Genomic DNA, 19,911 nt, shown 5'->3' on the forward strand with positions numbered 1-19,911 from the left:
ATCAAACAAAAAGTCTGAATCTTCTTTATGCCCCCCCCTCAAGATGTAAAAAAAAAAAAAAAAAAAAAATCAGCATCAGAACATACCTTAAGTCAGCTCTGCACATGTAGGTGAGTTTGGATTTCCCTGACCCGCAGGGTTCGATTAGATACCTGGCCAGGAGCACATTGACCCTCACTCCCACCACAGGGGCCCGGTCGTGATCCACGGAGGTGAGTAAAAGGGCACAAGCTCCCTTGGGTAAATTAGTCCTCCATGTTCTGTAGGGACAAAACGAGAGGGGGAAAAAAATGGAGTTTCCTGGAAGCCGAGTTTAAAACGGGGCCTCACTCTTAGAGAAGGCAGCTGAAGGGCAGGATGGGGGCCACGCCGTGCATCCATCCTTGTGCAAGGACTCCTGAATGACAAACTTCAACAGAGGCCCTTCTGCAGTGGTATTTAAGCTCACACAGTCAGTTCTTGGAAAGAGAACCCATCTGAAGTGGGTCTGAAAACCCTTTGTATATTTCACAGATGTATTAGAACATGGACATCCAAATGTTAGTCTGTTGGAGAAGTTCTGGACTAATAATGTGACATTTCCTCAAAGATTTTTGGAATTCTTCTTTAAATAATATCTTCAGAGAATTTATGAATCACATATGAATCAGCTTTAACCACAGCTCACTTGGGACCCAAATGTTATTTCCTGGCTTATGCATTCACTAGCTGTTTCTAACGAGAAAATCTATCCTAAAGGGGGCAAAAATCAGCTACCACTGAACACGTTCAATGGAATGTGCCTCTCTTTCTGAGCTCAATTCCAAAAGAGTTCAAACCATTTTCAGGGATGGACACACTGTTGGAATAAATGAGGATATATTTTTCATATTTGGAAGGGTTCAACGCTTTTCTGGAAGCAAACGTTCTACTTTAAATAATGTTAACATCTTATAACATTCAGTGCCACAGAGGCTCATCCTTGCTGCAATAATCAATCCGGAAGCTCTCACCTCAGAACAACGTAGTCCCGAGCAGGATGGGGTGCCATACTGTTTTGGACATACTGGTAAATTTCAGTTTGGCTGTCCAGGATCTCAATCACTTTTGAATCCAACAAGTCTACGTCCCAGAGGTGCTGCTCTTTAAGTAGGCGCTTTAAGATTTCCTCAGGCGATGCAGGGACTTCAATGGTTGCCCTCCAAAGCCTTAGAGGTGGTCCTTCACTCACCTGAAAAGAGGATGTACTCTTCAGTGCTGAGACAATTCCCACACACCTAGACTCTGAAGGCAAACTACTAGCTGGGTATGTGGTCCTAATGTTTATTTCTGGCTTTAATAGGCTGCTGACTGCAAGTACATTCCAGATCAGGCCAGAAAGCAAATAGTACTGCTGGCGTCACCTCCGGTTATATCTGTTTTCCTGGGACGCATATTAGGGTCAATGTAATAAAACTAAGATTTATCTGCACTCCCAAGCCTGCATGGCCATCCGACTGCTCTCATTGTTTCTACTCAAGGTGGTAGAGACAAATCAACAAATACCTCCATGCACCTGTCATGCAAAGCAATACAGGATGCCTCTGCCCTTAAGGGGCTTTCAAGTTAACCACCCACCCACCCAGCACTCCCTGCTCATTAAAGGGCCAAGAGAAGAGTGACTGAGAACAGGAGAGAGCCCAAGGGGATTCCAATCAAATGATGGAAATATCTAAGCACGTCACAAAATGCCCAAAGGCCCCATACCATTAGTAAAACATTCCAGGGAATTCTGGTGTGTTTCTGTGGAACCAAAGGATTTCATTAGATATTTTGATTCCCCTGACACGTGTTCAATGAGTACTATTCCTCACTGAACTGGTTTCCACTCTTACCTGGGGGATATGAATCACCTGGCCGCCTAGCTCTATAAGGAAGGGAATGGGTGACAGATCCCCAAGGAGAACTGTGTTGGCAAAAGGGTAACTCGTCTCTGATGAACCCAAGTCCTGACCACTAGAATTCAAATGGCTGACAACGGGGAGACGACATACCTTCTTATAGGATAGCTCAGCCTGCTCAGATGTAGAGTAGCTGACCCAGCCTTTGAATTTCTCTTTGACCTCTTTAAACAGGCTGTCCACACAGTCCTGGAGGAAGTGTTGGTAGTTGGCTGACTCATCATTACAAAGGCGTCCTAACGCTTCTAGGGTAAGCGGCTTCAGCTCTTGTTCCGTGTAGGAATTTCGACATCGGCTCATTTCCTCAGGAACCTGGGAGGAACACAAGAGACATAAAGGAGGTTTGTTGCCCATCAGAGGAAGCGGCAAGATCCTCAAGGCAGTGCAAGCAGTCCAGTCCCCCTGCTTCCAACAGATGGAGGAGTGTCCCTGCCGACCTCATGTGGTACCGTGAGGACGCAAGCAGATCACCTTCATAAAGGTACCTAGAAAGCTCATTTTTGTGTGAGGTCCTCTTCTTTAGAAAGTTACAGTAGGAGAGTAAGGGATTAAAATAGGGTGTACACTGACGAAGACAGATTGTTTTTTAATTGAAGTACAGTTAGTTGATTTACAATTATTACAATAGTTTCAAGTGTACAACATAGTGGTCCAAAAACTATAGATTATGCTCCATTTAAAGTTATTGTAAAGTATGGGCTATATTCCCTATGCTGTACAATATATCCTGTCACTTATTTATTTTATACACAGTAGTCTGTACCTCTTAATCCCCTTGCCCCCCACACCCCTCTTACCTTTCAAGCCACTAGTTTGTTCTCTATTCCTGTGAGTCTGTTTCTGTTTTGTTATATTCATCTTTGTCTTATTTTTTTAGATTCCACATGTATGCAGTAACATACAGTAACTTGTTTTCCCCTGCCTGACTTATTTCACTAAGCATAATACCCTCCAGGTCCATCCCTATTGTTGCAAATGGTAAAATTCAAAATTTCATTCTTTTATTTACTTATTTTTTATTTAATTTAATTAATTAATTTATTTATTTTTGCGGTACGCGGGCCTCTCACTGTTGTGCCCTCTCCCGTTGCGGAGCACAGGCTCCGGATGCGCAGGCTCAGCGGCCATGGCTCACGGGTCCAGTCGCTCCGCGGCACGTGGGATCTTCCCGGACCGGGGCACAAACCCGTGTCCCCTGCATCAGCAGGCAGACTCTCAACCACTGTGCCACCAGGGGAGCCCCTCATTCTTTTATTTTAATGGCTGAGTAGTATTTCATTTTATACACACACACCCCCTCCCCACCACATCTTTATCCATTCATCTGTTGATGGACACTTAGGTTGTTTCCATTGGCTATTGTAAATAATGCTGTTACCATTGGGGTGCATGTATCTTTTTGAATTAGTGCTTTTGTTTTCTTTGGATATACTCAGGAATGGAATTGCTGGATCCTAAGGTAGTTCTATTTTTAATTTTTTAAGGAATGGTCATACTGTTTTCCATAGCGGCTGCACCTCAGATACAGAATTTATTTCAGATAATTTGTTACTTCTGCTTTCTAGGTAAAGGGGTATGGAGGTAGGCAATTTCATCAACATATTAATTCTAATGAGCTTATACATTATAAAATATATAAATAAGACATTCTCAGACTATATATATAATCTTCAGCTGTGGAAAAGACCTTTTGGTTAAGATGTGAACAAGTTGGGACTTCCCTGGCAGTCCGGTGGTTAAGACTCCACTCTCTCAATGCAGGTGGCACAGGTTCAGTCCCTGGTTGGGGAACTAAGATTCCACATGCCATACAGTGTGGCCAAAAAAAAAAAAAAAAAAAAAAGATGTGAACAAGTATGGTGCCCAAGATTTTGTCCTCATTAACATCATCCTTGACAAATAACAAAACTTCCCATCTCCTTACCTGGAAAAGCTTCTTGCACTCAGCAATCATATGGGCTAGCCCTTGAGTGGCAGCAAGATTTTCATTCAAATCTTTCTGATCTGGTTTTCCCAAGCTTTGTTTTCTTTGCATTACCCTAGAGAGAAAAATAAGGTAAGGGAAAGATTCAAATATATATATATATATATATATATATATTTTTTTTTTTTTTGCGGGCTCCCTTATCTGTGAAATGAGGTTAGTGTCACCGTCACACCTCCCTTGCACATGGCTCACGGACCCAGCCGCTCTGCGACATGTGGGATCCTCCCAGACCGGGGCATGAATCCGTGTCCCCTGCATCGGCAGGCGGACTCTCAACCACTGCGCCACCAGGGAAGCCCCGAATTATATATATATTTTTAATCAATGTGTTATTCGAGGAAACCTAAAGGAGAGAAAAAGACTTTCACTGGAGGCTATTTGTCATTAAGTGGTTAAGGAGAGCTTTACTTTGGTGCACAGAAAACATGGAAGAGACTGTCTCCGATGAAATCTAGGTTATTTAAAACCATCACGTTAAATAGGTTCCTATTTAAACAGGGCAGCTTGTAAGGTCTATACTGTGAGGGGTGGCAGGAAGGAAAGGCAGCTTTGAGGAGTATGTGGTGGGAGGCACTTGTCAAGGGGCTAAACAAGATCATTCTTTCCAGTGTAAATTAACAGGAGCCCCTCCTGTCAGTGAAAGAAAAGTCTATTGTTTCCTAGAGCTTTTGTCTTAATCTTATCTAATCTCTCTCTTCTGCTCACCTCTAGCTCTCTATCCCATTAAACACAGGACTAGTTAATTAAGCATTGTATGGCTTTCAGAAGCAAAGCTAACTTCACTAGCGCAACCAGGCCTCATGCCTACAGCTGAGAAATATTTGTCAAGTTCCTTTACAGCTGAGGAAAAGGATCAGCAGGATGAATTTAGCAGAAAGGGGTTAGTGACACTTCACCATGAGGCCTTTATACGAAATATTCATATAAGTAAGATGATCCAACTGGTTCTGCCATTTTTTCCATCAGCATAGGCAAGTTATTCAATACTTACTTAAGTGACCTGCCCTGCAGTCTTGCCTCATGTGTAAAATAGATACTAACAGGAGCTTCACCTCCTACGATTGTTATGAGGATTAAAGAAGATAATCAATGTCCAGGGTGTAGCCCCATGCTGGGGACAGAGTAAGTGCTGAGCAAAAGAGCCTTTGTTATGTTCCAGATTCCTGGACCTCCACAGTCACTTCGATCTTGTCTACATCTAAGGAGAAACTTTGCAACAATTGGCTCAGCTGAGTCTTAACTTTGAGGCTCAACGTCATCCTTAGTCATTTCAGATCCAGCTCCTTTCAACTTTCCCTCACAGGCCGGCAGCTTGGTTCTACTGAAGAAGCCACGGCAGCTTGGTTTTATTTATGCAGAAGCCAAGGCAGCAGGGCTCTCGTCCCCCATCCAGTTTTTGAGGTCTGTAAACTCTCTTGTCTGTTTGCCGGCAGAAAGTATGATGACAATGTTACAGAGAGCACTGGGGGGAGGATCAGGGGAAACACCTGCCACGGCAAAGCAGTAATGCACATCTCTCTCAAAACCTGGTTGAAACTAGATTGTCTACGAAGTCACACCCCCAGGGCCGAGAAGAAAGAATGGAAGCAGCACAAGGGAGAAACTCCTTTTTGCTGGATTCAAATATGAATCCAACAAAAACACAGGGACAGCCCTACAAGGAAACGGAGCCTTCTTCTGTCTAAAGAACCGAGCATGCGCGTGCGCGTCTCACCACCACGCGTGCGCGTCTCACCGTGCACGTGCGCAGCTTACTGGACCCGTACCTTGGAGAGGAATTCTCTCTCTTGAGGGTGTTGAGGTGGAAGAGGGAAGGCGCCAAGCACACGGCCAAGTTGGTGGGAGTCATCTGGTTCTCCTTCACAGCTGCTGTGACATCGCTCAGGAAGTAGAGGAGCGTCTGCAGGACCTCCCTGTTCTCATCAGGCAGGAGCATGATGGCGGCCTTGATCGCCTGAAGGCGCTGGTCCTTGGGCACATCTGCACGACACCCGCATTTACCCCATCAACCCAGTGGTTTTCCATGTACGTTAGCAAGGAAACGTCCCAAAGCAAATAGCGGCATCAAAGACCTCAGCCCAGCACTGAACAAGCACTTGCAAAAAGTGTACTTGAGGTTAATACGGAAGAAATTAGGGATGACCACCAGCGTCACCACCCTCAAGTACTTCCTGCCTGTGGAGGAGTTACAATTTTTAAAAACCCACAGTGACAATATACTCCTGAATCCACCTCAGAGTGCAGCTCCAGATGATGCCTGCTCTTTTCTTTTACTTTACAGTTCTTTACGGTTCTTTCTTTTCTAAGTACTTTTTTGAAACTCCTAGTTTACCATTCTTAATTACTGAACATTATAGGCTATACTTTTGTTTAGTTTCAACGAGAAATCTTATCAAAGACATACAAGAGGATGAGAACCGAGATTTCTTCACCTTGGCTACAAAATGTTCAGCATCTCAGCAGACTCTCCCAATTTCAACTGATCTGCTCATTCTTTAAATGGGGAAAGGAAGCTGCTAAAATATTCCATTTAAACAACAGATATGTTTAACTAGTAATTTCTTTAAGTTTTAGAAAGCCCTACTGAGAGGCTACTATAAAAATACATGCTTGAGAAATAAACCCATAAAAAATATATAATATAAATAATATAACAATATAATGTAACATAACATTATATAATATATGTATAATACAATTATAATGTACTATATATAAATAAATAAAATAATACACGTAGAAAATGTGGAACACAACTTTCAGGTCTCCTTTACTAGGCAAATTTTTCTTTTAAAAGGCGTGTGGTGGAAAACTGAAGTCACTCAAATGCAGCTCCATAGGACAAACTGATTAAACAGCTCCATGGTTACAATACATAACAAATAACTTGGTAGGGGAAATGTGACCTGTGTTTTCATAAAATCTGAAAGGACGAAACAAATAATGAAATAAACCAGACCAACTCCATTTCTCATAAAATAAAATCCCACGTGCCAATTCTAAAGACAATTCAAGCACTGAGAGAGGCTGCTTTTAAATTACATTGCTGTAATAACACACTGAGCCAAGAAAAACACAAGGCTGTAAAAGCTATAATCCTGATCTTGATCATTAATTCAGACCACTGTTTGCTTTAAGCTTTACTTAAAAGTGAGATGGGCATGGGTATTGTCTTCCCAAGTATTTCTGGTAGAAGCTGAGATGAATAGCAGAAAAAGATTATTTATTCGTTTTACAGCAAGATAAAACACACAGACACCTGTGAAACTTTAAACACAACAGGCCCTGCTAGAGAAATGTGAAGCAACTGAAATGCCTACAGAGAAGGCAGAGAGAGAGATCTCGGAATCTGCTCTTTTAAGTATCTTCGATAACACTGTTCTGGAAACGAATGAAAAAAACGAGCTCCTGGATCAGAATGTAAAAATGCACGGTTGCTTCGGTAATTAGAGAATGATGACGAGGGAAATCTATTTTTGCATTATTCAACAGGTACACAGAAACCTGTTCCACAAACAAGAAGGCAAGGAAGAAAGAAATCGATGACGAATTTCTAAGAGATCATCACGTAGGTCCAAGAGAATGACATCAAAGGAGCTACAGGTTTCGGCTGACCCCACTCTTCCCCACTGCCAACAATGTCAAGATCAAAGAACACTTACATTGGTAGATCTGCAGAAAGGTTTCCGAGAGTTTGTTCGTCATTAGTGGCTCAGGAAGATCTCGAAAATACTGCTTCAACATGTCTGCCACGTCATAAGCAGACTGCCCCTCATAGCTGACACAATCTATGGTGCTTTCATTCATCTGGCGCAGAGCCTGAATCCGGGATTTGACACCCGATTTTCTGAAGAGTCCAACCTATTGGAAAAAAAACATTAAGCGTTTTTTCACTGCAAAACCAGAAGATGCATGCATCTGGCCTCCCATGATTAAGCGGGACCTGCAGGCAGCAGCTCTCACCTGATCCAGACAATGGTTGCGGAGGTAGCGCATGGCCTGCTGAATGCTCTGGGGGAGGGGCTGTCCCGTGCGCTGCACGTTGACCGTCAGAGGGACCCCGAATACATGCCGGTCCTTGTAGTCGGGAACCTTGATCCTTTTCATAAACTTGGGCACAGCCCTATTGAAAAAATATTGGGGATTGGAAGGATATGTTTACTTGTCTGTCTATGTTTTTGTCCATCTGTGCAGTTAAACCCTGTGGGCTCTAGATCTGTGCTAATAAGGTAGCTATTTAAATTTAAATCAAACAGAAGTACAAATTCAGTTCCTCAGTTGTATCAGCCACATTTTAAGCACTCACAAGCCATTTGTGGCTGGTAGTTACCATACTGGACTGTGCAAATATAGAACATTTCTACCACCACAGAGAGTTCCATTGGACAGTGATGTTCTACATCCTCTAAGGGTTGGGGCTGTGAGGCCCAGTAACAGCTCCTCAGTTGGGGATTCTCCTTCCACTGGTAACTCTGAGAACTGGGTTTGTGTTCCTAAGGGAGGTGATGGGCTTCCTTACAAAACGGTGGCACAGGAAGGAACAGAAGGAGAAAAGAACAGTCAAGACCCTAAGTAGGAGCTTCAGGACAGAGTTGAAAGACAAGCTCCTATTTGTCCTGAAAATGGACAAGAATCATTTCTAGGTTCTTGATGAGATCCAAAGTATTTAGGGTAGAAAAAAGATCAGGACGAGAAAACAGCAGATGCATGATGTTGGTCTGACATAATGAGAACCACCTCCAGAGCTCAACAGTGGGGGCCAAGCTAATGACCCGAAGTCAAAATAAATTCTCCTGCTGATGACCCCAGAGAATATAACATCTTTAGCTTTCTAAAGGAAGACAGAGAAGAACAATGAGGGTTTTGTGAGCCTACGCCAGGCTCCCTGGAGTCCTGACACCAGGTCCAGCCGGAGCAGTATATGCAGCAGCAGGAAACCAATGTCATGCATTGAATGCTGTCAAGCAGAAATTTCAGCTCTACAAATGACCTCTCTAAATGGGACAAGGAAGGGCAAGGCCGAACAGGAAAGGAACTTTGTGTAGAATTTCTCCTCACTCCGTGGATCCCACAAGGCGAGGCTTTAACATTTGGTTTGGACTCACTGGAAAAACTGACCAGAACCCAGGAGGTATTATGGGCTTTCAGATTCTTGAGGGTTCGGTGGTGCTGGTGGGGGAAACCCAGAAATGAGAACGTAAAGTATATGCAGTTTTAAATAGCCAGCCGGGAAACCCTGACTCGAAGCACAGAGGAACACGGCGCAAGGCAGACTCTGCCGTGACTTTTGAGTGCTTACACCACAGCCATGGCGTGTTACTGTTTATAGCTCTAGGAAAGGAAAAACTGAAGCACACAGCCAAATGTGTGTTTCCATACAGTTAAGTATATGGTATCACGGCTATAAGTGTGCATAATACTCGCTTTGTCGGGGGAGAAAAGCCCAGCGGCAGAATGTGCAAGGAACACATTACGATCTCCACCGAGAATCTGAAGCATGTGGGGATAAACCAGTCAATACTTATTTCTGTCATTCAGAACAAACAACTTCTGTATTTAGCAGGGCTCACATAATAACAGCCTTTGAACAGGAGATGCTTTGATGCCGAAGTTAACCTCACTATGAGTCCCAAGGAGGGGAGGAGCTGGAGAGAGAAGGGTTACACTGCTCCGCTGACTCTCTGGTTTGCTACCGAGCGCTACTCATGAATTGGGCCACTTCTCCATTTTTATAAAGAGCGGTAATTGTGCAACTGGATAGTGAACACTTAGACTGGTGAAAAGACTTCAGGATACACAGCTGACACTGCAGAATGCGCTGGGATGTCAACGTAGAGACATTTCTCTGCTTTGCCCTCAGTAGAAAAATTAAAATATGCACATAATGGGTCCTATCCATGACCCATCCAGCCTGACAGTCTACATCTCACACTATACACACCAAGGGCCATACTTTTTGAAAGTATGGACAGCTCAATAAATTTTATCTTCGTATATTATTTTAGTCTATGATACCTTAGAGTGGTGAATTCCTTAAAATGATTATCCACTGCTTAAGAGTCTGTTGGAAAAAACAAAACTAAACTCTTTAGCTCAGGTAGATTTTTGTGATGCTGCAAATACTCACATCGAAAATGATTTCTAAAAATGTGCAAAAAGAGGGGTACAAAACCAGGTACTGTACATGAAGCATTTCAAAGTTGGTCTCATAACACCTTATGATCTAAACAGTTTTCTTCCCTTCCTTCCCAATTATGATCTGATCCTGTACGTGTATTTGCCTGTGGTGGGCTATTCCCACCACTGGGAAGGAAGCGCCTGGACAATGAGATGGAAGAGTAGAGCATTCTCATCCCATCAACTGGCGATTTGTTACTCAGAGCACTGAAAACTCAGCCAACCCTGATGGAAATTCCCTAAAGCTATATTGGCTTAAGCAGTGTCAGATGTAACCTCAAGAATGCAGAAACTGACTGCATTAGGATGATGGACTAAAGATACAGGATGCAACCGTCATATCCTCAGTGTTGGGATAGCATTGGTTGAGAACATTTTCAAATACAGTTCACTTGACAGTTTAAACCCTTACCAGCTAAAACCATGCTTATTAGAAGGCGTGTATTTCTCCAGCAGGGCAGTTAACTTCAGGAGGGAGTATTTCTGCAGCAGGTTCATCTGGGCCACAGACTGGCAGTTAATCTGCAGCGATACAGAGTTTAAGCTCGGCCGATGAGAGCTCTGGAAACTGTGCCATCTCAGCCTGTGCCTGTGAGAGAAGGCAGGGAATGTGAGTGAGTACGAAAGCTTTTTAATGGGTCAATGCAGAGTCAGCAGTGGGCCGCTCACCGGCCTCTTATCTTAGGAACTGAGAAGACTCAACTTCCATTCCAGTCTTTTTTTTCCCCCTGTGGTAAAATATATATAACATAAAATCTACTGTCAACCACTTTGAGTGCACAGTTAAATACATTAAGTATTAAGTACATCCACAGTGTTGTACAACCATCCGTACCATCCTTCCACAGAGCTTACTTCATTCATCTTCCCAAAGTGAAGCTCTGGTACCCACTGAACAGTGTTCACTCTTTTAGGGTGGTAGGATTTCCCCGTCTGTCACTTTCCTTAGCAACTTTCGTGGCTGTGAATGCCGGACTTATTCCCACTTCCCTAGGCAACAAGCAGAAGCAGCCTCCTCCTGATCCCTCCTCCTCAAAGTGGGTGGAGAAGGGAAGAAAAGCTCTTACCTGCTGGACCTAGTCAGGGAGGCCCCGACCCCAGAATCCCTCCTTTCCGGGATGTCTGAGGGCTCCTCGGGTTCGTTCAGTGAGTTGCCCGTGCTGTCCAGGTCGCTGGGGGTGGCTCGGTCATTGTCGACGTCCAGGTGTATCTGCTTGGGCGAGGACGGGCATGGAGAGACCGAGTCCAGGGCCGAGTCTGAGTCTCCCTCGTCTGAAAATTTCTCCGACCACTGGTTGACTATCCTCTGCATCCCCTTCACGTGGTAGAGGATGTCGTCCAGCTCGGGGAAGATGTCCTCGTTCTCCAGGTCGGCCAGGTCACCGGAACTGGAATAGAGGATGGAGCCGGGCACGTTGTCATAGATACTCAGGCGGCTGGTCATGGAGCTTGAGGAATTGCGTCTCTTAAGCTCCTTGGGGCTGTCGCTGCTGTTTTCCCTCCTCAGGCTGATATGGCCAGGGCCGTGGAAGCTTCCAGTCCTCCAGTTCACAGAGCTGTTATTCCCTGAGGGAGAGAAGTTACCGTTGGAGAGGGCTTTGGGGAAAGTGCCAGGCTTGTGATCTTCTGGGATGTAGAACACCGCGTCCTCCGGGTAGCTCTCGCAGTTTTTAAAGTTCTGTTCCATAACGTTGTTGAACGTGGACTGATTGAACGGATCGAAGCCCTCTAGGTACATGCCTCCCCGCTTGTTGCAGGCACTGAGGCTCCGGGTCCTGGTGACGGGACTGGGCGTGCTGACGTTGCTGCTGGTCTCGGACTGGCTGCTGCTGCTGCTCGTCTGCGTGGAGTTGGAGACGCTCCTCTTCCGCACCACGGGGACGTTGATGCGGTTGCCGTTGAGGGCGGAGATCTCCACGCAGTTCAGCTGTTTGAGCTTCTCCTCGTCCACCCCCTCCTGCAGGATGGGCGCGCTGATGATCAGCCCCAGCTTGGACGGCACCTTGTGCTTGCTGTGGTGGGAGCCCTTGAGCTTCAGGCTCTCCATGCGCTTCAGCAGGCTGTGTGTCTTGGACTTGGTGTTCTTCTCGTGGCCTTTCACGCTAAAGCTGAAGCTGGACAGTTCCTTGGGAGAGGGCAGGCTGCAGAAGGAGTCATCGTTGCCTACGAAGGTGCCGGAAGAGCAGACGCTGGTGATGGAGTTAGTCCGGGCCGTCGCCGCGCCCCCGAGGTGGGTCGCTGGCGTGGCGAGGCTGCTGGTGCTGCTGAGGCTGCGGACAGAAGCCACCTCCTGGCGCTCGCTGAGGTCCGTCAGCACGCTTTCACGGCTGGGGGCGTTCTTCAGATGGGGATCGTCTGGGGACCCAGGGACGGGGTCCTGCTTTGGAGAAAAGACATCGAACTCTTCAAGCCGGGACCACCTCTTGCTGTCCCTCTGGAAAGTCCATTTGGCACTTATTGCACAAGGCTCATCCTCGTCCGAATCCTCACTCTGCAGAGACAGAACGGAACCGCTCATCCCCTGGAACTGGCAGGCCGCAGGGGGCAGTATGTGCGCCAAGGGCCAGGGGCCAGGAGACTGATCATAACGCCAGCCGTGTCACTTCCCCCCTTGCATCTTTATTTGATTATTTTAAAAAAATAACCAAGATGTATGTAAAGAATTTAACAGGAAAAAGCCTGACCATGTGTTTCAAGCTAAATAGGAGTTATTTAATGGAAACACTGGGATCTACAGGCTGCTCTTTAATTGCTCACAGAGGAAACCTCTGAGATCTGTGAAAATTCCAGGCATGTAAAATATTTTGAACTGGAGTTAGCAATGGGTAGGACTCCCTCTGGTCTGCCTTTAATTTTGCTGTCTGTTGATAGTATGTGTTTATATTCCCTTTTGCAATTAAAATGGTGGTTTTCAAACACTTTAAGAAGAGGGGTAACCGAAATCTCTAGCTACCCTAAAAGTACACAAGATCTCCTCTAACAGATCAACGGAGACACAAAGCAAGGTGAGCCATCCCATCTCTTCAGTGGGTCAGTGGGTACTTCTCAGCCTCTTACCTGTTCCTTTTCGTTCCCTCCCCCACCAACACGGGAACCAGAGTTAATGCCAACAAGTGTCCTGTGACGTTTCAACCTCAGACATGCTCCAGCCTTTTAACAAGGCTTCACAAATACCCAGTCCTGACAGCACGTAACATTCACAAACAGGAAGTAACATCTCCGCTGCTGATGCCTGATTTACTGGTGGGACTCAGGGTTACCGTGTGACAGACCACTGCATCAAAGCCCTTGAGGCGGGATATCAAAAGGCACAGTTCAGTGTGAAGCATGTCCTTCCCACTGGTGTGGAGAATCTCCTGTGACCAGAGTTTGCCAGGACAGTGAGTGGAGAGCATTAAACGCTGACTTGCAGGCTCCTCTCCACAGCTCAGCGGGTGTGAGGTTCCAGCTCATTTGTTTAAAAGGTTTAACTCCCCCAAGAAGGCAACTTGCTGTAGGTTAGATAATTAAAATGGGTACTCTGAACAGTCAGAAATATGTTCTTTGACCAAACTTACTCCTGTTTACTCTAATTTGTGACACTCACTCCCACTACTACACCCACCTCTTCTCCTAAGATCTCGTAAGACGTCCTCACATTTCATACGCAGAAGAAAATACCATCTGAATCAGTTACGTGCCACCATTTCACTAGAATGTGTGGGATTTCCCACCCTCCCTCTTCCTCCTCTCATTCCTTTTCTCCCTCCAAATCTCCATTATTCTTCCATATCCTACCAGCCAGCCTTCACTGCCATCCCTACGGCTTCAAAATACAGTTACCGTTACATGTGGGAAGACAGAGTTCCCAAGAAGTTCAGCTTTAATTTCTGTAAGGAGGCGATGCAGAAGCCACCGGAATTCCTTAAGCCTCGTCCGTTTAATATGTCATAGGCATTGAGCTAATGAGGCAAAAATCACAGATGATCTTTTCCGATCAAAAACAGCAGGCAAGACACAATTTATTGGCTGGCTGCAACTCTTGGTTTCAACTACATAAGGCCACACAGCTTTTGGTAAACGTGACCGGATTATGACACTTAAAATGTCTATATTTTTGGACCACGGAAGTAAGAGTTTGAGAGACAAAATCTATCACAAAATTCATAATCCAGTTTTTGATCTGCCCCCTTTCCTCCCACCATGCTATACATTTTATATACTCACTCTCTTACGATGAGGACTAATTTCCAGCTTCATCACCGCGCATTTGTTTAAAGTATTCAGACGCCTACAGAGCAAAGAAATAACATTAGCAGAGACAGGAAACCACTGATGGGTGGATAAATATTTTTTCCAAACAGCTGATGTGTTTAATCGAGTTTCTTTGAATCCATTAGTATCTATAATATAGAAGAGTACTTGAAACTTCTTTAAAAAGTGAACAGTTTAAAAATATTTATGTTTCACAAGTTTTCTCATTTAAATTTAATATTACTATTTTATAGTAAAATGGCACACTGTGGTGGTTCTGTCTGGTGCCTCTTATTCCTCACAGAACAAACAACCCTCAGTGAGGACAGTTATTCTTTCAACAACCCCTAGGTCGAGTCATTAGGTATCTCCACCCAGTGCCAAGAAATAAAAGGCAGTGATGTCTTCTTTCACAGAAATAGAAACATGAACAAGGAACCAAGCAGAGTTGTTGGTAAATAAAGTGTATTCTATCTCAAATCAAAATTCAAATATAAAAATAATCTCTGACAAACAAAAACCTTAGACAGCCTGTTAAAAAATGCAGTAAGTTCTTAATAGAAATTTGAGCCCTCTTTAACAGCCAGTTCTTTTTTACAGCTTCCCGTACAGGACAGGATAATGCGTGGTATAGTCGCAGCAACAGCACAAATGACTAATTAAAAAATTTGTATACTTCAGCTTCAAGGGTCAACATCTTTAAGAGTTCAAACATAAGCACTTGAATCAGGTTCTTCTTTGGAACAGGAGTCACATTCTTACTCTGAATATTTTTTACCCCTGCCAAAGAGTAATAATTTAAAATTAGGGAAGTAATTTAGCTTCACTGAAAATGAAATACTTAAAAAAAAACAAAACAAAACCCACCTCAATGGTAAGTAATGAAATAGCTGAAAAAAAGAAGCCCTTTACACGTGCAGGAATAAATGGCATGTAAAAGTCTGCAGGACAGCTTTTCAAGCCCCAGTTCTTTCTAACATCTTCCAGATGATCATCGCTTAGTCTTCCTCAAATGGACCTTTAACCTATCTGCCGTCTGGTACCATCAGTTTTCCAATTTTTCCTAAGATTGCAATTCTTCCAATTCCACAGGACAAGTGCATTTAATGCACACAAACTCAAACTGAACATGAGTCCTCTTCAAGGCTCTATCTTTCTGATCCTGTTCTTGCAGCCTGTCTAACAACTTGGATGCAGGAGGGTAGAAAGTATTTTTACTTGCTGATAAGACTGCCCTTGATTTCATAGATTATGTGGTAGCCTGCTTATAGGATAAACAAAGATAACCCAGAGCACCTATGTTCAGGAAAATTCTCTCTAATGATGGAAAGGGAAAGAAAACAAATAACTAAAAAAACCATCCACAGACATTAAAACGAGTGGATATAAAGTCCCTCTCTAAGGGGCATCCATTACTTAAATGACTTCTACCCACAGTGTTTTAGTTCTTCAATGTTTTTAAGATTTAAAGAATCGGGAGGGTCACAGCTAGTCTTAGGTCTGGGTTTCATTAATCAAACCTGTTAATCAAATACCCGCTTGACATCATTTGGGCTGTAATGGTTGAGGGTTGTTTATAACCCAGTTTACTAGGCGTGGATGCCTATAGGGGTGGGGGAGGGACTTGCTTCACAAGCTCCAGATTTGAGTCAAACGGAAAGGGCCAAGCAGGTCATTTTTGTAAAGGTCAGTGTTACCTTTTTCTATCCATAGCACCAAGCTAATGGCGCTTCGAAACTGAAGCCCAGAAGTTATTCCCCGAGGTCTCCGTGGGATTCATTTGACCCCTAGGAACCTCCAAAGTGGTGGGATGTTACCGATTTAGAGACGTTACAGACACGAGGTAGGAGTTCTGGCTTGCCGAGTCGCGGCTGCGTTCTAGGTCAGGCATTGTGCCTGGAGCCTCATGTGTGTTATTTCGTCTTGATCCTCACAACAACCCTATGGTAGAGATACTACTATTTATCTTCATTTTATAGATGAGGAAATGGGGGCTTGGAGTGGACACAAACCTTGTCCAAGGCCACATGACTAAAACATGGTGGCTCTGGCCCTCAAAAACAATATCTTCTGCATTCCTTTCTAAAATAAATGTTAATCATGATAATACATGGGAGCAGCTTCTATCCTAAGTATGGCTCCCTCCAGTGAGTGGCAGAACACTGGTATCTCCCACTGTCTGTCTAGAAGCCCTGGCCTTTCCCACCCCACAGGGCCCTCACTGGCTCAGCTCCTCAGGAATGTGTCAGTCTTATCTGCTGGGCAACTTGTACTCTGCTCTGAGGGGGGAGGGAGCACAGGGTGAGCCATCAAAGGTTCAAGAGCTTTGCTGGAGGGAGCCGCAAGCGCCCTGATAAAAGCATGGCAGGCAGGGATCTGGGCCTCAAGTATTCCAAGTGGAAACAGGGAAAGCAGAAGAGAAGTGAGAAAGGAGAAAGGAATGATTTCCCAAGTAGACCTGACAAATAAAAATTGTTCCAATCCTTAAAGATATTTTCTTGGCAATAATGCAATTGCTTTTCTTTTAATAGGACCAAAACAGTAACGTAGTTGAAATCTACTATGTGGCCAGCTGCTTCACAGAGCTTAGGCACTTCAAGGGCTGTTTTACAATAAAGTGCAGACTGGAGATGATACTACGGATATCTATTTGTCATTACATGATTATCACCTTATTTGCATAATTCTTTGCTGTACTCATAGGAGTCAGTTGTAATCCCAAAGGAAGATAGCGAGATGGGATATTTTTCAGAAGCTATAAAGAGAAAGAACATTTCATAAAAGGTATTGTAAGAGTAGGTCACAGTTTGCATTATCACCTGTATACGCATCAAGACAAGCGAATTACTCCTCCAGTATTAATACTGAATGTGATACTCTCAGAATCTGGGCCTTATCATCAGGGCTGGATTATACAGCAAAGCTAGCAAGATTGGGACAAAAGCCAATCTCTCCAAGGAAACAAGTACGTTTATCCCTTACAAGTGTGTGTGTAAGAATGTTGGTTAGCAATCTAAACCCAAAAAATCTAGTAGCTGCATACTTATAACTTTTGGTCATTACAAACTATTGAAGGCAGTATCATTAACATTCTCAAGAAAACATTAAGCTACAAGTTTTCTGCTCTAAGTAGACTATTTTAAGAGATCAGCTCCTACCAGATTTTTGACCAAAGGAGCTTTAAGATCTGCAAAAGTTCTAAGTACATGAATGTTTATAATAATCATTAAGCAGAACATAAGAGTGTATACTAGTGTGTACATGGGAGTACTCCATCCGTGTGTGTGTGGGGGGGCTGGGGTAGGGGGGTGGCAGGAAAGAGAAACCATGTAACAATTATTTCGTTGAAAACAAATCTAAAAAAGTTTTACTTAAAGTAAAAATATTAAATATTTAATAAGATTTTATTAAGGTAAAACTTTTCAGCTGCGTTTTTGTAACTATATTACCGTATATATTTAAAATCAACTGCTGAAAATATTTCAACAAGGCAAAAGATGGAGGTCTACAAAAAAGTCCGTCCATCTAGAAAAAAACTTGATGAATGACAAGGCAAAATTTCAAACAACACTGTAGATTCAAGATTTGCTGGCCCTTTGAATTTCATGGGCTGAGAGTACATGGAAGAGGCCAGTCTAGCAGATGAGATGAATATCACATCATCAATTAAACAAGCATCCTCAACTACTCTGCTGACAGCTCAGGACCTGTAGTGCATTTTCAAGGAAGATGCCTGTCCCCACCTTTATCTTCAGAACATTTGTTTAGCCCTCTCGAAGGAAAATCATTTGCCATGAGAAGTTTATTTATGCGAACACGTGGACAAGAGACCTTGGGTTTTCCATTACAAACAAGCTGATGACTGTTCCTGTGAGTTCTGACCCCAACCTCAAGCCTTTCTTCACATACTCAACTCTGGGTGTCGGTTTTAGGCCTAATAATTTTTAAAGCACTTGACATCCATCACTGCATTTCCTTCTTACACTTAACCTATGAGATATTATTCTACACATAAGAGAAACTGAAGCCGAATCAGAATACACTTGCAGAATCCAAAGAGATCAAGGTCTAGTTGTTTTCAGGCTTTTCTTTTCGCAAAAGATCTAAGAGTATAGATTTACTCCTTTTAAAGGGAGGCAGCTTCTCTGATGGAGCTAAGAGCCAGTGTAGCCAGTGTAAATCACAAAATATGGAGGATGCCCTTATCCCCAGAAGAGGGAAACTACGTTTCAAACTGATATTTAAAAAAAAGAAAAAGAAATTCAAGAATCTAATCACGATCCTTTGGGTTGCAATGCTGCAGTGATATTTTTATGACCCAGGAATTCCTAAGCTGTTGCTGCTGTTCAGAGGGCACGCTCACTAAGTAGCTTGAAATGTGTGAAATGCATGATCTGACGCAGTAACCTAGTAAATATTTCCTAGGTTACATCTTAGGAGTGATGTCATCTCTATGCATTATCACCAATGATGAACTGAAAAGAAATTAATTCTGCTCCACAGCTAAGCATTCAAACATTTCAAAAATGTCTGGAGTAGTTTATATTCCAGATGCAGACTCTTTCTCTCTTAAACTGTGTTGGTGAAATTTTTTCATTCCAGATGACATAGCTATGATATTACACTCTAGGGAGTGGGGTGGGGAGTTGGAATTAAGTTTCTTCCAGAAAAAGTGTACAAACCCTGGACATTTCTAAGCAATCATTCCATTGGATTTGAAAAGTGACAGTATTTCTGTGGTTAATGTGACATTTTTTTCTTTCTTAAGTCAGGAGAACTAGTCTATTACTCCATTCTACACATCCTACCTATCTTCCCCTAAAACCCCTGCTTAACTTAAGTGCTTCAAAAAACACTGTATTACATAAGAGAGGCAAAAATAGTACTTTCATAAAGCTACTGCATTCTTTGCCTATAAAGGGGAAATAAATCCTGGGTGCCATTCAACCTTAATGATGCTTTTCCAAGTTAAAATTAATACTGAAATTAAAAGAAAACTGTTTTAATTTTACGATCAAATCAACAAGTGAATTTTGTCCGTGTATAATTTTTTTTCTCCAGAGTTCAGCTTTGATGGTTTATAGGTTTTGAGAAAAAAAACCAAAGGATGATTAACTTAAAATGAATAATATGTCATGAAGAGTCAGGGAGGAGTATCAGTGTCCCGTCATTTTCTGCTGCGTGTTTTATTACTTCCATTCCGTTAAACCCTGCAAGCTGCTCCTAAGCCTGAAGATCCACCAGCACCACGAACATGGGTTTCTGAACAGTTTTGTTCACATTTCCCATCAATGCTCCTTTGCTGCCTGTCTACTTTATGTTAAAGGCTGTGCTGAGTTACTTTACAGCCTCAGTTAACCCTACTGTTAGGACGGTGTGCCTGGGGAAGCTGAAGAGTTGCGGAAATGCTTTCCTGGAATTCAAGCAATGGCCCTCCTGCCTCTAGTCTGCCACAGCCCCTACTTCCATCTGTCTCTCCGAGCGTCATTTCCATTCAATACAACAGCGGCTCTGACTCGGCGAGGGTACCTGGCTGGAACTGCACAGTCAACTGCACTGCCTTAACCCCCCTATTCCAAGTTTTCAAACTTGCTG

The 19,911-nt window shown here is 43.5% G+C and overlaps 1 protein-coding gene across 4 annotated transcripts in view; it reads right to left on the bottom strand.

The window, feature by feature from the left end:
* The window catches only part of DLC1 (DLC1 Rho GTPase activating protein), a 427,792-nt gene that overhangs the window by 1,111 nt on the left and 406,770 nt on the right, over window positions 1-19,911 (bottom strand). For all 4 annotated transcript variants that reach the window (XM_007468094.1, XM_007468095.1, XM_007468096.1 and 1 more), the window contains 10 exons: window positions 14,290-14,353; window positions 11,151-12,574; window positions 10,496-10,672; window positions 7,870-8,029; window positions 7,569-7,767; window positions 5,673-5,886; window positions 3,844-3,958; window positions 2,013-2,231; window positions 993-1,210; window positions 87-260 (listed from right to left, as the gene is read on the bottom strand). In XM_007468094.1, the coding sequence (XP_007468156.1) occupies window positions 87-260; window positions 993-1,210; window positions 2,013-2,231; window positions 3,844-3,958; window positions 5,673-5,886; window positions 7,569-7,767; window positions 7,870-8,029; window positions 10,496-10,672; window positions 11,151-12,574; window positions 14,290-14,353 (2,964 nt within the window). The remainder of the gene's footprint in view (window positions 1-86; window positions 261-992; window positions 1,211-2,012; window positions 2,232-3,843; window positions 3,959-5,672; window positions 5,887-7,568; window positions 7,768-7,869; window positions 8,030-10,495; window positions 10,673-11,150; window positions 12,575-14,289; window positions 14,354-19,911) is intronic.

This window comes from Lipotes vexillifer, unplaced genomic scaffold (assembly GCF_000442215.2).
Source record: "Lipotes vexillifer unplaced genomic scaffold, Lipotes_vexillifer_v1.1 scaffold436, whole genome shotgun sequence".
NCBI lineage: Eukaryota > Metazoa > Chordata > Mammalia > Artiodactyla > Lipotidae > Lipotes > Lipotes vexillifer.